This window comes from Melampsora larici-populina (genome assembly GCF_000204055.1).
Source record: "Melampsora larici-populina 98AG31 unplaced genomic scaffold MELLAscaffold_9, whole genome shotgun sequence".
Lineage (NCBI taxonomy): Eukaryota > Fungi > Basidiomycota > Pucciniomycetes > Pucciniales > Melampsoraceae > Melampsora > Melampsora laricis-populina.
The window spans coordinates 189,371-206,155 of record NW_006768773.1 but is presented as its reverse complement, the minus strand read 5'-3'; the positions used below and the strand labels follow the sequence as shown (position 1 = coordinate 206,155).

General features: G+C 42.6%; 5 protein-coding genes across 5 annotated transcripts; 3 read left to right on the top strand and 2 right to left on the bottom strand.

The window, feature by feature from the left end:
• Positions 1-4,010: 4,010 nt before the first annotated feature.
• MELLADRAFT_96270 (uncharacterized protein) lies at positions 4,011-5,547 on the bottom strand (the record flags this gene model as incomplete). The annotated part of the gene is made up of 5 exons (XM_007407333.1): positions 4,011-4,048; positions 4,118-4,681; positions 4,836-5,153; positions 5,204-5,406; positions 5,462-5,547. 5 exons carry the CDS (start codon positions 5,545-5,547, stop codon positions 4,011-4,013), a joined length of 1,209 nt encoding a protein of 402 aa, XP_007407395.1.
• A 282-nt stretch (positions 5,548-5,829) lies between these two features.
• MELLADRAFT_61245 (uncharacterized protein) lies at positions 5,830-8,117 on the top strand (the record flags this gene model as incomplete). The annotated part of the gene is made up of 11 exons (XM_007407625.1): positions 5,830-5,857; positions 5,926-6,027; positions 6,075-6,279; positions 6,300-6,633; positions 6,711-6,953; positions 7,026-7,142; positions 7,201-7,347; positions 7,411-7,491; positions 7,559-7,654; positions 7,716-7,834; positions 7,907-8,117. The coding sequence occupies 11 exons, from the start codon at positions 5,830-5,832 to the stop codon at positions 8,115-8,117; spliced, it is 1,683 nt and encodes a 560-aa protein (XP_007407687.1).
• Positions 8,118-9,568: 1,451 nt separating this feature from the next.
• MELLADRAFT_123299 (uncharacterized protein) lies at positions 9,569-10,048 on the bottom strand (the record flags this gene model as incomplete). Its single annotated transcript, XM_007407332.1, has 2 exons — positions 9,569-9,599; positions 9,696-10,048. The coding sequence occupies 2 exons, from the start codon at positions 10,046-10,048 to the stop codon at positions 9,569-9,571; spliced, it is 384 nt and encodes a 127-aa protein (XP_007407394.1).
• A 1,639-nt stretch (positions 10,049-11,687) lies between these two features.
• On the top strand, positions 11,688-13,333 carry MELLADRAFT_96268 (uncharacterized protein; the record flags this gene model as incomplete). Its single annotated transcript, XM_007407626.1, has 7 exons — positions 11,688-12,157; positions 12,228-12,236; positions 12,355-12,628; positions 12,684-12,900; positions 12,959-13,012; positions 13,072-13,258; positions 13,318-13,333. The coding sequence occupies 7 exons, from the start codon at positions 11,688-11,690 to the stop codon at positions 13,331-13,333; spliced, it is 1,227 nt and encodes a 408-aa protein (XP_007407688.1).
• A 980-nt stretch (positions 13,334-14,313) lies between these two features.
• On the top strand, positions 14,314-15,166 carry MELLADRAFT_96267 (uncharacterized protein; the record flags this gene model as incomplete). Its single annotated transcript, XM_007407627.1, has 3 exons — positions 14,314-14,825; positions 14,905-14,958; positions 15,046-15,166. 3 exons carry the CDS (start codon positions 14,314-14,316, stop codon positions 15,164-15,166), a joined length of 687 nt encoding a protein of 228 aa, XP_007407689.1.
• Between the last annotated feature and the right edge of the window lie 1,619 nt (positions 15,167-16,785).

Genomic DNA, 16,785 nt, shown 5'->3' with positions numbered 1-16,785 from the left:
AATTAATGTTAGCCCTCTTGTTTCACAAGTCGTGTCCTTCTCAGGTATAAAGCTAATTAAATTTGTCTTTAGGAGTTGGCGAACCCCTTAGTCAGCCCCTATTTGGTTTACGTGCCTGAGCTCACCATTGATGGGCCAATCAACCGTCTGTCACAATGCGCAAAGTGGCGTGAATATTATCCGCCACATTTACGAGTTCAAATGATATCATCTAACAATACCCACTACTACATCTACGAACCAGTCCAACTGCACACTGAGCAGCTGGTAGTACCTGTTTTCTTCTTCCAACAAGACCGTGCGCTTATGGCTAGGTGTCTGCCAGCAGTGGTCAAACCCGACCCTCATCACCAGTCAAATTTTCGAGTAATAATACCTGAAAATCAAGATTTTGATTCAGAGATACTTTTAAACATTCCTTGCAATGACTTCTGGCGAACTTTTGATCATGTGGAGTTGGAGCATGAAGTACTTCTGAAAAACTGGTGTGGCGATTATATCACTGCAGACATTATTCGGGTTCCCCAAGTGGGCAGGGAAAAATGATTGGGAGTATGATTTGTCATAAAATGGTCTATCACTCCACACCTGAGCCATAACACCCACACTACATATGTGTAGCAGGCTCAGTGAATATGTGGTTATCATGTACATACAGTTCTGCTCAGTTATCTGCTCATCAGGACAAGTTATTCATATGTAATACATGCTGTAACTTCTTTCAGATTGAAAAAAGCTTCCAAAAGATTGACTACATACACTGACTCAATGTTTTGGTGTGATCTCATCAACTCAACTGCATGTAACACACTTTCTGTTACTAAGACATAGCTTCAACAATATTGCCTGAGCAGCTACAGAATTATATGTAGTGAATTTTTGGGAAAAAAATTTCAAAGTCAAAAAAGTTACATGTGGTATAACATGTGATTTATTTATTCTGATGGGCAAAAAACTGAGCAGACCTGTATGTACATGATAGACAACTATTGACTTAGCTTGCTGCACATATGTAGTGTGGGTGAAATGGCCCAGGTGTGCAGTATTAGATTCTTTTATGAAAAACTGTACTATTAATCATTTTCCTCTGCCAAATTGGGGAAGTTGAATGATGTTTACAGTGTATGTATAGTAAGTCTCATTTTGCATCCTTGTGGTCCGTTTGCCGTGCTGACAAATGAATTGAAGATTCGGCCAATGCCACTGAACCTTGTCATCCAATTTTGAACCCATGGCGAGCGAAGGCACAAGGAAAAGTAATCCGACATATTCCTCTAGCTCTATATTCCGACGACACTTCCGGAAACGTGTCCAAAAAGTGGAACAAACACATGAGTATCTACTTCACTCTGGCTGGCTTACCCCCCAATCTATCCAACCAAGAATTCAACATCCACTTCCTGGCAACTTCAAATTGTGCTACAGCTCTAGAGCTATTTGATCAAGTTGTTGATGATCTAAAGCGCAGTAATATTATAATTTATCTGTTTGCTAAATTTTGTATTGACTCGGGGTGTCTATCCGTAGTGATTATGGAACCAATGGCTTCTTTGCTTACGATGAGAACCTTGGCGAGGAAGTAATGGTCATGGCGGTGTCTCTTTTTCATCTGGGTGATTCACCGATGCACGCGGAGATATCAAATACCCTCAACCCAGCAGACACTCTTACTCCTTGTCGTATGTGTGATTTACATGTGAAAAAGCAGGCCGACAAACAATCAGAGAACTTTGTCAGAGATTTTCTTGGCATAGACGAGGATGGAGAGAAGGTAGTGTTCAAAATTGCCACTTTCTTTCTTTTTGCTTTGGAATATAGGAACTTACAAGCTGGATTGATTTATATAGTCCCTACTACCTGCCCGCGATTGGGACCAAACTAGACGGTGGACCAAGGAGATGTGGTCCACATCTCAAAAACGCAACAGCAAAACCCGAGTTGAAGCAATGGCCCGAACCTTTGGAGTTTGAGATCCTATGAATGATGCTTTTCAGAAAAATGTTCAACTTGCTCACGAGACTCTGCCTCCTGCAGAGGTCGAGAAACTATGTACAGAAGTAAATGCTCAATACGGTGAACACATCTTCAATCCCATGTTGAGACTACAAGGTCTGAAATCTTCACCTTTGTCTTTGATATTGATATTAGACTGAGGAATATTGTTTGTGTAGGCTTTGATGGTCACAAGGATACTCCAGTGGAGGTGCTCCATGTTCAATTGCTGGGTATTACAAAGTATTTATTCAAACACAAAATGAACAAACTTGGAAATATCAAACTCGGTTCCAAAATGTACAACAATCTCTCTGGCCGATGGAGAGCTTTCAACACCAGAGGGTTAAATATGCCACCTATTCAACCAAACACAATGATCACCTACTATCAGAGCTTAGTGGGTAAAGAATTCCGGACTGTGTTACAGACTGTTCCTTTTGTGTTGTTTGAACATCTTGACGACCAAAAGCGTGAAATGTGGACATCTCTCTGCCTTCTGAGCTCTTATATTTTTCAGACTGAAATCCCCGACATGAAGACATACTTAGCCGAACTCGACATTCATATTTCAAGGTTCCTCAAAAATCTCATTGCCCTGAATGCTCGTTGGGTCAACAAGCCCAAGTTTCACATGCTTGTTCACCTACAAGATTCCATTCGAAGGTTTGGTCCGGCTTGTCTTTTTGCCACCGAGAAACTTGAATCTTTCAACGGGGTTACACGTCACGCATCGGTTCATTCAAACCATCAAAGTCCTGGTCAAGACATTGCTAATACATCAAACACTCGGCAATTGTTGAGAGTGTTTATCTCTGGTTCATCTTTCTTCGACTATAAGCTCGACTCTCGGGTTTTTGGTGGGCCTCGTTTGAAAGAATTATTATCGATGGTACCCGAATTATCACAAGCTATGGGCCTGAACAACTCTGCAGGGGCTTCTACATATTATACCATTGGTCGTAGGTGATGCCTTTGTTGACTGTGATTGATTAACACATCTGACCTGTCCCCCTCAGGAAAATGCCTCAAACAATCTCAGCCACCTACATGCATTCCAAACACCGTCAACCGCGCCCATTTGAAGGAATATGAAAGCATTAAGTTGCCTGGAGATATCAAGGTGGAATTGCAAGACTTTGTATTTGTGAGTCATAATTTATATGATCATTTCAGTTATTGATACGGATATCTGAGCATATATGGACCTTACAGGTCAAATCTCAACCAGGGATAGGTCAAGTCCAATCTATCTGGAAGTTAGACGGGGTATCTGAGAGCAAGACACATCTTGTCCTCAAAGTTTGTCAAAGGGGCCCCATCAACACCTTCTATGGCATGTGGGAGGTTGAATTAACCGAACAGATAGCACTTACCCATGTCAAAGTATGTATATGCATTTTGCCAATATATTGATGAACTTGGAACTAATGGCTTTGATTGGATATGACTTCCAGGATGTTGAGTGTGTAATTAACATTCAACATAACTGCCATGATGCAAAATGTACGCTTGCAAAGAACGCTCTGAAAAGAATTGAGCGCAGGGTGACCACCATGAGCCTTTGGGGGGTGGATCATGTGGACTCGCCCAAATTCATTCTGAATGTGGGCGCTCATTACAATGGGCACATTCATCGCTGGCTTTCAGGATTACATGGATCTAAAGTCTCACCTGGCGAATGGAAAGACGCAGTGAGAGAAGGCCTCCAAATATGGAAGTCGGAACCACGAGGCGCTCGAAAAGGGCAGAATAATACACAGGAGGGTGAGGATATTTAAGATGTGCGACACCTTTTCAAATGTTTATTCACAAATTCGATTTCGCTAACTCCTCCACCCATTTCAATATTCAGTTACAATAGGAGATGAAGAAGGTGTGACCATAAATACATAACACCAGCGCGCTTTCGGTCGTCAATCTGGGCCAACTTACTGTGCTGATATTTAACACCATCATCAGATTGGACCTCACGCTGAAAGTTGAAAGAGACGTACAAAACCATCCGAAGTTTGTACCTACTGTTCGACAATGCCGCGTATTGCAAATGAGTACCCTCTAATGGATGTATAAGATAATCCATCAGTATTGGAAAAATACTGATGCGGTTGAGGAACTGACTTACAATCACAATTGTAGTACCAGTTGAGCCACATGAGGGCGTCATGTGGGTCAGAGGCTATGCGAAGGGCCTCGACCACGTCGCGATGAACGGTGGCACGAATTATCGCCAAGAGGATTTCGTCCAAAACCCAATCAAACAGGGTGTTGAATTCCGGGCGAGGTTGATCCAAATAATCGCGAGTCATCCTCGCCTTGAACCAAACATTCTCGTTCAAAGTGTCCACCCACTCATTATAATTTGACCCATCCTTTTTCAATCGAGTAGTCATGGTCGCATACAACCTCATTGTACCCAAATCTAATAAACGGAGCAAGTCGTCCACAGATCGAAGATCTTGACCGGCGTCGTGTGCGTTGTCGATAGCTTCAATTAGTTTGGGAGAGATGAAAGGTTGTTCAATTTTAACTGGTGCAATGGGATAGCCCATGATGTTTTTTCGCGAAGAAGTTTGAACAGAATGGAATTGGGGCTGAATGAGGATGACTTTTTCAATAATCTCGCAAGTCTTTGAGAGAATCTCTGGCCTCTCAAAGACTTGCCGGAGATCATGTCGTTGTATTTGGGCTCAGTCAAACAATATCATGTTCGATATTGTTCGAACTTTGATATAAAATCAGATAGACTTGATTCTAATGGCACAAATAATCATTCGATTCGATTGATATCGATATCAAGATGCAAGATTGGATATCCGCATTGTTTCATTACAATCAATAACCTGAAGGCCCCACATACTGGCCGTCCAATTCGACTTGGCTTTGGTAGAACATATGGGCGTAAACCATCATCCGAGCCGCCGTGCCTGGAGAGATACCCCAAGATTTCATAATATCCTTGTTGACATATTCCTTGAATAAAAATAAGTCGAAGTGATTGACACCCTTCTCTTTCAGTATGGGAATGACTCTGGCAATCTCATCAGGTTCCACCCGGGCAAATTCCAAATAATCTTTGAGGGTAGTCGCATCCATGATCATCCGAAGAGCCGGAAAGATAACATTTCCCCCGTCAACATGGAACTCTAAAGGAAACACCTCTTTATCAAAAACAGGTACTACATTAGGCTGAAGTTGAGATAGAACCGACCTAATACCGGTCGATTCGGAATTTGGTCCGGCGTACGTTTTTCGGAACCAGCGCTGATTGCGCGATAGCTTGGTGTAGGTGTCTCGTCCTCTTCACCATCGCCGCGGGAACTGACTACAGAGGCTTCCGTTTTGATCATCGGTTTTTCATCTTCTGGGTGAATTTTTTCAGAGGTTTGGCGGTTGGAGGCCGTTGCCCTAGATCTGCGAAAAGAAGGTATTGGTATAAGGTAACTACATTAAAAGAAAGTATACTTACGAGGTCTTTCGAACCTTTCGAGACCCACGGTAAAGTCCCTGCGTGCTGCTTCTGGTGGCATATCGGCTTTGTTTTTGGTTGGTCATTGTCAAATGGTGGTTTGGGATTGAGGTTTTTTGGGCCGAAGAGGTGCAAAGGAACTTTTTGGCCCAAAAAATCTATTGGGCCAAAAATCATTGAAGATGTTCTCGTGGGTCAATGATGTGCAAGAAACTTGACATGAAAATTGCAAAGGTTGCTTTTTGGTGACCCAAAAAGCAACCTTTGCAATTTTCTCGTCAAGTTTCTCGCACTGGCCATTTCGAGTGGTCTTCTTTCAGTGATAATTTATCGCTCGCTCTGCGTGGTCAAGGTGTTACGTTGTGGCAATGCTTCCCGATTCCTCGTTAGGTATTAGTGAGTACCCCTCTTTCTCTTGTTCTCTTCTTCTGAATCACTCTAATTCGTAGCTTGACCTTTGTTAGGCGGATCCTTCGACTCTCAAGGTGGTGGGAATGCATTTCATTCCCCATCCACAGGTGGCTTGAACACCTTCAACACCCAAGGCAATGTGAGGAACTCGAACGGTGAGTCAGTATATTTATGAAGTAAAAAGGATAACACTAACTTTTAGTGTTATCCTTCACTGGATCCTATTCCGCGGCCCCAATCGATTCCCCAGCATTTGGCGATGCATTTAATTCACCATCAAACCTTGGTGTTCAAAGGTTCAGCAGCCAAGGGGGCTTGAGGAACTCAACCTGCGAGTTTTTCCATTTTAAGTTCCACTTGACGCCTGGCATCTCTGACCAACTTCATCAAAACCAGCTCTCAGTTCGGTACACTCACCTAGGCGCAGCCCCACGATGCCGCCACCAAACAGCGACCATAACCGCCGCGATCGACCAGAACTCCGCATTCAAAACGATCGGTCTCTCTCTCCAAATCGCCGAGGCGCCTCCCGCTTGCCAGAACGTTCTCATGATCATTCTCGCGAACCACTTGGGCACTCCCCAAATCGAGAGAATCAAGGTTCCAACGAAGGATATCGATGGCCTGATGAGGACCTTGACAATGCTCCACAGCCGTTTGCTCATGATCTCTCCGAGCGTAACATGGTTGTATTCAACGCTTTGGCCAATCATTGCGGTTTGGATGACACGCACCGACACTTCGCGTTGTCCCATTCTGAGGTACGTCGCATTGTCTTAATACCTGGCATAGTGAAGTGATTATAATTTCAAACTTGGCCTGCATCTTTTTGCCAAAGATTTATGGCGAGAACAATAGGCACATTGCAGGAGCAACGTTTCATTCGATGCTCCTGATGGAAATATCCCGACTCAATAGCAAGGTTGACTCGCTAGCCAACCAAATTGCTACGGGGTCCACCATCGCCCCTGCACCCGCGCCAACGCCAGCACCGGGAGCACAGGAAGGGCAGGATGTAGTAACGTCATCTGCTGCTGACGATACGACGCACAAGAAGTGGAAGGCTAGCAGGAAGCTGGTGGTAAGCCACCGTTTGGCGTTTCATTATTACACAAAGAGGAAAGATTCTGACTAGCATTCCAATCGGCCATAGGGTTTGATCAACCCCATGGCCCTTAAATTCCTATGGTCTGCAGAGCTGGAGGCATACACTGCGATTAGCAACGAACGCGAAGGTTATCACCCAAAGTCATTGTTTAATATGATCAAGGTATGTTTTCTATATAGTGATGCAATATGTTTAGATCTGAACCGTGATATACCTGCAGAAAACACTCGCTGGGGAAACTGCGGCGTTTAAGGCCCAGCACCTCCCTCCCCAACGCAAAGGAGTCGAGCACGCAGCCGATACGACAGCGTATGCTTCAGCCCTCCGAGACGCCGGCAAACAAGGGCGAGAGAAGCTACACAACGTGGTATGTAACTTCTTCCTGGTACATTGAGGTCCCTGTCCCCTTGCTGACGTCGAAGAACTGTAGCTTTTGGTAGGTATACATGACCCTAAATCGAAGGAGATTGTGGGCACGCCCGTTCCCTCAATCAAAGACATGGTCAAACGAGTAAGTTCAATTGCATTCAATCGCGGATAGCATAGCCATTAACTGAAGTGCATCTGCTAATTGATAGGTGGCTATCAGATGTGGTGTAGCTGACACATCGGCCGAGGAGGAAGCGGTGTGGAAAGCTACCAATCATGAGACTAGGGCACGAGTAGCCTACATGGTGAGTATCCATAAACTCGCGTCAATTGGTACACTTCGCTGACAAATATAACCTTGCTCAGCGTCGGGAAGCCGCGCGGGTGATCTGCAAAGGCCACAAAGGAAATGAATCCGTTTGGGCCAATATTGATCACCAGCTTTCAATACTGCGATCGAAGCGGGATGAAAACTATGCTGCCGCGTAAGTCTACACCAGAGCATGTGTATATTGGTCGTCAGAAGCTTGACCTGACGCTGCTTAATTCTACCGCAGGTTTTATGACCTTGTCTTTGAGGAGGATAAACAGTATTTCACCGGCAAGACCTGGTTCAAAACCATCAAAGCCAATCAGCTCGCTCAGAATAAGGCCCTGGACTTGCCTTCCGAAGAGGCCATCATGGCACGTATGGCGCTAGAGGACGCCCGGCGTGTGAGTGGTCCTGGAACCAGCAACGGCGGCAACCAAGGAACAACAAGTGCTTAAATAAAAAACATGAATTTCAAGTGATTAAGTGGATATCTACAATGTATATTACAAACTATGACTGTTATATCCAATTGTTCAACTCGCCAAAATCCCATTACCATTTAATCATTTCCTCTAATTTAACCTTCGAGATGTTGTCCGAGTGCTTTGCTGAAATGCTATTCGGGTGGTTTCCTATATCACTTAAGGTGCTCAAGCTGAGCTGGATTGTAACGTGAGCGACATTTGCCCCAATTAAGACGGGTTTTCTAATCCAAATACGGGGTCCGAGGCCACGAGGCCCATCGGATTTCTTGGGTAACAGACCCGTTGGACCGCTTGCAGGCCACAAATTGATCGCCAGCTGCCCTCATCAATGCCAGGTCGGCAGGCGGCTTGCAGGCGAGGGGCCGTTTCGACCGTCTGCAGGCGGATTGTAGCTCGCCGCGTGTCGACATCCAGATCGCCTGCTAGCGAGCGCGGCAGGCGGCTTGCAAGCGGCGTACCTGAGCGCCATCTGGAGACCGCCTGCCCGCGTGCAAGAGCTGACGGCCTTCAGATGGGCTGCCTCGCCCGGCTGTAGGCGAGCGAGACGCCTCTGTGGTGTAATGATTTGATCACACATCTTTCACTTTGAAGTTTGAAGTCTTGAGCATGCAAGGATTGTTCTGGAGAAACTCATGAAGGAAGCAACAATAGTCTATCTATAATGTGCATAAAGCTGGATAATCTTGTATCTACAAACAACTTGACTGTTTGTAAAATTATTGAAGTTGAGAGTATAGTGTATTGAGCACGATAGATGTAAGGAAGCTTTCACAATGGCTCACGTACTTTTTCTCACTTGTCTTCTAGATATCAATAGCTCCAGAAGAAACAAAGACCAAGTATCATAGCTTTCACATACCATATCACTGTGCCCGTGGAGAGCGCCCCAGATTTCGAGGGCTCCAACAAGTACAAAGGCCTCCATTTGTACTCTTGAGGGCCCCTGACGTCTAGGGCGCCCTCCACGGGCACAGTGTATAATTCTGAAGTAACATTTAAATAAGAAACAATCAATTGTTACTAAACAAGACATAAGTCCCATCAATAGCTTGTAATTACGGCCTATGATGAGAGGAACATTTGATAGGAATCCACCAAGTTAAGAAATAGAAAAATTGATACAAAACAAAAAATGAAGAACCAAATCAGATAATCATTTGCCTTTTGAAATATTTTGAAGTAATGTCAAAGAAAAGTTTCATCACAAGTTGAAGCTTTATAATCATACCAAACAAAATACCATAAGAATCAAAAAGTATATCTTTAATGTAGACTCATCACCAGAAAAAAAGAATTAGAAATAAAGAAAGTTGAAAAATTCAAGATTGAGCTTTATTGATTTATCCTGATTGACTTGCAGTATCTTCTGGTAACAATTCTAGTCTCTTGATCATAGCCAAGGATGACTGATATAAAATGTTTCAATCACATTCACCTTCATTGGGGTCAGAGCTATGATATGATCAAAGAAGTCAAAACCCAAAATGATCAGTAAAAGAAACCAACACAATCAAAAACCAAAAATGAAAATATAAATCTCAAACAAACGTATGAAACCAATCTTTTCCATTAACATAACCACCCATAGGACAAGCCTGAATATCAGCTTTAATCAATTTAAGACAAACATCCATAGTCAAGACTCTAGGAAAATTAGCCAGATTCCTAAAAACGAAATCGTGTTGATTTCCCGGTTTTTCTTCTCCTTGCATACACCTAGAAGCAGCTGTATTCACTGGATAATTTCCGGTTAATTGTCGACAAAGGTTATCTAAGTTATCCATTAAGATTTCCTTTTGAGCTGAATTACCCCAAGTTTGACCTCCGTTATAACATTCTACTGAAATTACGTATGAGATTGTCATTGAGCAAAGTAGGTAAAGAGTAAGAAGTAGATTCATCTTTGGTTTTTCTTATTAATTCTTTGATTGCTTGAGATGTTTATTAAATGGTTCTGTAGGTTTTGTGAATTGGATAGATGGAGTGGTTTTGGAAATGCTACAGTTGTTAAGTTTCTATGGATTCTGAGGACGCGGAAGTATAGAGAAAGAGTGCAGTATTTATATGACTCTGAGAGCACGTTGCACACGTAGTTATACCAGAGAACCAAAGCAAGGGCTTCATCTTACGTTTCAATTAATTAGAGAGTATATGAGCTTTAGTGAGCCGGTATGCTGCACCTGCACGACTCACTTAAAGAGCTTGCCTACAGGTAAGCTAAAGCTTAGCTGCACTTTTTGTTTTCTTATCAAGAATGCACTTGATTGTGAATCGTTCAGATATTTCCATGCAAAAGGTTTTGATCAAATTGCTCATGTTTGATGAAGTTGTGATTGACAAGCAAAACGCTGCTGAGTAATGACAATCTGGTCAAAAACATTCATCAAAGGATCAATCTTCAACAGCACCTTCTCAAAAAACCATCAATTGAGAAGAATCCTGATTAAAATTTCTCTTCTTACTTACAGCTTATATTGATTACTACCTACTTTAACAATTCCAATCTAATTTAGCTAGCATTAAGCCGTTGTAGTATCAGTTTTCATGCAAACATTTCAATCATCCAAGCTAAATTCTACCAATTTAACATACTCTGCGAAGCGGAGTGTATGAGGGTTTACATTCCTCAGGAATCTGATGAGCTAAACAGTTGAATCACCCAAGGGCATATCTACATATATGTAGGTGTGTTGAGATATGTAAGCTTCTATAATTTTAGACTTGAATGAAATGTACCCAACATCGCTTCCACAAGAATTATAACTTTTGATTTCAGCAAAGAATGCTAGAAGTAGATTAATTACTAGCATGAACCGTTCAATGTGATCTTAAGGGCGCATTCAGGAGCCGTAGTTAGTACAAATGACGCGTACAAATGCACTCTACATATACGTTAGCTTAACACAAGCCCTCTCTGCAGGGCAACGTCCGCGCGCCTCGCAGAGGTGCTTGCGACTAATCGTGGATTCCTGGCAAGGAGACTCCACCGGTTAAGTCCTCTTATGTAGTTTTTTGATTTTTCCCACTTTCCTCACACACAAACGCAACTTTACCTTGCAGGCAAAGTTGTTCATATTAACTTCTTACATGTGGTGGCACCTTGATCTCCTGGTCATCACGACTTCATCACCCTGATCATGAGCTGATTTTTCAAGCTCTTATGTCACACATGTAAGTAGATGTACAGCCTGTATTTGCACTGAACGTGATTTACACCCCTACGTTCTGTATAACGGCTTTCATAACATCACTTATACAGTACACCTGAGCTGCTATGACAAGTGAATCCTTGCATCTCATTTCCGGCGAGATTCTCTTACACAACATATCATTTACATACACCAAGATCCTGACTTCACAACTACACAGATAAAACCTGAGTAGACTCGGTGCAAAGGTACCGGCTCCACGGTACAAGTAACCGCAACGCGCTTCCACACTTCATCAAAACTCAAATCATCAGAGTTCAAACCTAAAATATACCAACAAGCTCTCTTCGTCACCGCACCATACACCAAACTTAGATCTTACACCTTGATTATGGCGACACCGACGATGCCAACCCCTTTCCGCTCAGCTGGGAACCAAATCGTATCCCAACTGGAATCCATCGCCGAGTCGTTTGGCAGTCTAGCTCCGCCTACTAATACGCAAACGACCAATACTCAACCAAGTCAAAAACCAGCGGCTCCCGTTAGTACCCAAGCAAGCACTACCGTTCAGGCACAGGATGTACGGAAACGGCGAAACACTAAGACCAACAATAAGAAGAGCAAAAAGAACAAGGTCAACAGTGACAACACCGCACCACGAGATATCAACGTCGCCGACATAATCGCCGAGAACAAGACTGCCGTTGAGCTCAGGTGCTTAGCTGAAAAGCATGCCCAGACTGGCATGAGCCAAGAAGTATTTCAATCCGTACTGAATTTTCATGAAGAAATCCAAACCCTCATAGCTATTAAGGCCCTCGAGCTTGGAACTACGGTCTCGGTCATCGAAGAGATATTGTAAGTTTCTGTATATACATGATCACCCGATTCACAAAGTTTAACTTCAGATTGTATGTGTGGTGGCAAGTATGTGGGGGTACGTCGACCCTCACCTTGGAACAGGTTTCTTCAAAGTGTCTTGGCGAAACTGATCTTCAAAGCCGGTAATTTAAGCCATTTCTCCAGGATATGTAGTCCAAAAACAACTGATTAAGTTTTGTATTACACATAGCCGGCGGCATAGGCAGTGGAGAGGCTATGCGTGAATTGAGTGCTAAATGGGCCGAGATGGAACCAAGCGAAAAGGACACCTATAAGAAAGTAACGGAGGATACAAGCCACCTCGACGAAGGACTGGCCGAATTAGATTTTGGACAACAAGCTCGAGATGAAATCCTCCAGCCCCGTACCACCATTTTGCAGAATCCTCGCTGTCTCAAAACACAGAAAGAAGCTGCCGTTCGCCTATTGGACAAAACTTTGGTCAAGGTGAGTTCTTACTTTACACACATTGGCGGGAATGAATCTGAACTTTTCCACGTAGTGCATTCCCGTTGCAAAAGCCAACGGTTTCGAGGTGGCCATCATTGCGGTCTCTAGGCACATTGCGAAACACAGCTTCCAGCTAACAAAGAATACTATTGGAATCGACAAAGCCCTCGAAATCATATACGAAAAAGATGGTGAGAAAGCATTACCTGTACAGTTGCAATCATACATAGTGGGTAAGACACCTGCTGCGATGACAGCGGACTTAGAAAGTGAGTATCAAATCCTAATCATATGAGCGAGCTCTGCTCATCTTCTGGTTTTTCTCAGATATAGGCAAAAGGTATCAATCCCGTGTTGTTCACGCACTCTCGGCATTCCTAAGTAAGTGCACCAAACATCTCTTAGACTCTCAATACGGTACGTTAACATTGTGTCAATAGTGGAAACCACTGGATTGAAGAACTGGCCTTGGAGCAAGTGTGACAAGACTCTTGCAGACGCCGGATACAAACTGAAGTTATTACCAGGTGCTCGATCAGACATCAATACCTTCAAGACAACCAGCAAAGCCCTCAATCAAGCCAAGCTTGTATCTATCAAAAAAGATCTCCAGGAGAACTTGATCCAGTTGGTCACAATTCAACGTACCGAAGAAACTCCACTTGATGGTCCCAACCAAACTCAAGTCAATACTCAAACTAGCAACCCCCAAACTCAACTCGATATGGAGCCTCAATCTCAAGGTAGCAACAACCAAAGTCAATCCGATATCAGAAACAACCAAATTCAATTAGATATCGGAGATCTTGATTCTGTAATCAATACACAAAGCCTCCCCCGTTTCAATCGCATCAATACAAACATCATGGAACCCCGCCGCGTTGTAGACCCCTCATTGTTTTGATTCATGTAAACAAAGATGAATATGTTGCTTAGTTATTCATTTCCTTTTTCCATTTGTCCCTTCAACTTTAAAGTGTGCACCCCTCCTTTTCAAATTGTTTATTCTTACCTCCGAATTGAAATCTTGAGCTTGAATGTAATTTCATTTACCATTATACACTTCCGAATACATTGAATATCAAAGCCCAAATGGATATCGGTGCCGATTGAGAGTTTTCGAACACATGGTTTGAATCAATATCTTACTTCTACTCAATCAAGTAACTCACCGGATGGTGACTAAATTTGGGTCACTTGCATAGTCATTAAGGTGATCAGTACGAACTTTATATGAACATAGTTTTGTTCATCAAGTTGATATATTGCTGACTCGCGTTGCCTGACAAACAACGCAGTCACGCCCTGCATCCGATCACGGCGATGATGTCGTCGAGACGCGATAGAAGGCCAGAAGATTCTGATTCAGCGTGTGCAAGTCACTATTGAGTGATACGTGATAGTATACTTCTTCGAGTATATAAGAGGTCGAAGGAGGAGAGCTTCCTTCCCTTCCCTTCCCTCCAACTCCAACCTCAACTTCTGCTCTTCTATCTTTATCAGTTTTTCATCATTTCATCAATCCCACCCATATTCTTCTCTCGATCGTCTATCTCTTCCTCAATTCCTTACTTATTTTTGTATCAATTGTGTATCATCTGTTTCGGTAAGTTCATCCTGATCATATTCTTCTATTTACATTTGATCTTAAACATCTGATATTGTTATCGTCAAGTCACATCATGGTCACCGTTCACGTCTTTTCCGAGCCTTCTGTTGGTTCTGATCCACCTCCACCAACCTCATCTCAGCCGACTCTTCCTATTGACCTTACTTCGACACCCGAGACGTACCAAACCCAAGTCACACCACCGGGTTCCCCTTTACCACATCCAACCACACCAAAACCACAAACCCGGGTCAACTACTATGGATGCTTGTCACCTGGCCCACCGGAACATCAGCCACGATTGTCGAAGGCACCTCGTGAACAGTCTTTCCGGATTCATCGTGGCATACCAATGAATCCGAGTTGGCGTTATTTACCGGAGGTGGCGAATTGGATTGACCAGTGCTTTCATTGTGGTCAATTCGGGCACCGACAAGCGCTTTGTCCTGATCGTAAAGGTGCTCGAGCGGCTGAGCATTTCGACGACTGGCGTCTGGTGAGGTTTGGCCCATGTGGCCCGAAGAAGTTATACAGTGTAAGGGCTCTTTGGCCCTCGGTGATTGCCATTGAAGGCCCAGTTATTGAGTAAGTCAAACAAAACTTTTCGATTTCATCACCTCCCTTATTGACATGTGTACATTTTGTTATCTTTTTGATTGTTTAGAACCTTGGAAGCTGATAATGAAGCTTCAGACGCTATGATGTTGGACGTACACATGTGAGGTGATTTCGACAGTTAGTTATCATTGAATCATGAAGTTCAGATCCGATACATGATCCACTGACCTTTCGATGCGGCAGCTAGATCAACCTCTTCAATCGACAAACCTCCGGCCATCCCTTGGTCTACTCGTCCGATTCCCTTGGAATCAGCTTTGGCAGAGTTATTTGTGGATGCTGGTTGTGCCTGCCCTTGTCATGATTAAATTGAACCGGCCTTTTTATTTATTTATCTTATTATCTGTTTCTTTTTTATTTCAAGAGATGCTAGGTTTGAGTTGGTATATCCGAGTGATAGTATGGCTTACAATATTCAAAAGAATAAGATACATGATAACTTCGACATGACCTTTGTAGTAAAAATATCTCATCGGTTGTTAGTGAAATCTTGGCTAGTTTAGTTGTTCTCGATGTTGATGCAAGTAGGAATCAAATGTATTACTTTATAAGACAAATGCTGTATACAAGAGTTTTGGAACAAACCTTTCCAAGGATCGATTTCAAAGTTGAAGAAAGATGACGATGAAGTAATTATTTGATGAAAAAGACCCAAAATGCAAAGAAGCATGTGAGAGAAAATCGTGAGCTTCACCTTCGAAAGCGCATTTCGAAGGTGAAGATGACGCGATAATGAAAAAGTGTGTTAATGAAAAATGTGCGCAAGAAGAAGAAGCACAATAGTCGACGTGCAAACTTCAAATTTGCGTCATCTAGAATGACTTTGTATAAGTTTTACACCAGAAAGCGAGAAAAACACCTGAATTGTAAGATTGAAAGTTGATTTCGAAGGGGAAGATGACGAGATGGTGAGAAATGTTATTAATAAGAAAGATCCGCCGTGCAAATAAGAACATAAGTCAACGTGCCAATCACTTATTTGCTTCATTTACAATGCGTTTGTATGAGTTTTATACAAAAAAACATGCAGAACACCTGGTTTGTAGGATCAAAAGTGTGATTTGGAGGTGAAGATGACAAGATACAACAAAATTTCATTAATGAAAAATGTGCGCAAGATGAAGAAGCACACTGTATATCACGCCAACATATATTTTTGGCCCATCTACAATGACCCAGTAGAAGATTTACACAAAAAAACGAGGAACATACCTCCATTTTTAGATTTGATACTTTCTTTTGAAAGTGAAGATGTTGAGTTATGAAAAAACTTCATTAATAAAAATTGTCGGCAATGCAAAGAAGCATAGAAAGTCACGTCGAAATATCGAATTTGTGATGTCTTCACCAAATTTGTGGTAACTTTGTGCTGAAATTTGTACATAAAACCTTGTGAAGTGGTTTTTCTCGAATTCTAGTCAAACACTTGCTATGCATATCTGGTACAACTTGAGGTCAAATTGTACCAGACATTATGAAGTCAGCGTAAATTGCATGTTTGCACGTGATTTTATATGCTTTCTTGCACGACAAACAACTTTCATTAATGACTTTTTGTTGTAACTCGTCATCTTCACCTTTAAAAAACACTTTCGAAGTTACAAATCAGGTGTTTCGGTAGGTTTTTTGTATAAAAGTGATACAAACTCGTTGTAGATCACCCAGAATTATATGTTGGCGTGATTTTTAATGTGCTTCTTGGTCCTGCGCTCATTTTTCATTAATAAACTTTTGTTGTAACTGTTCATCTTCACCTTCAAATCACACTTTCAGTCCCACAATACCAGTATTTTGCTCTTATTTTCGCATTAAACCGCCACAATTTCATTGTACATGGGGCGAATAACATATTGGCACGTTGAATTATGTGCTTCTTTGCACGGCGGATCTTTTTTAATAATGACATTTCTCACCATCTCGTCATCTT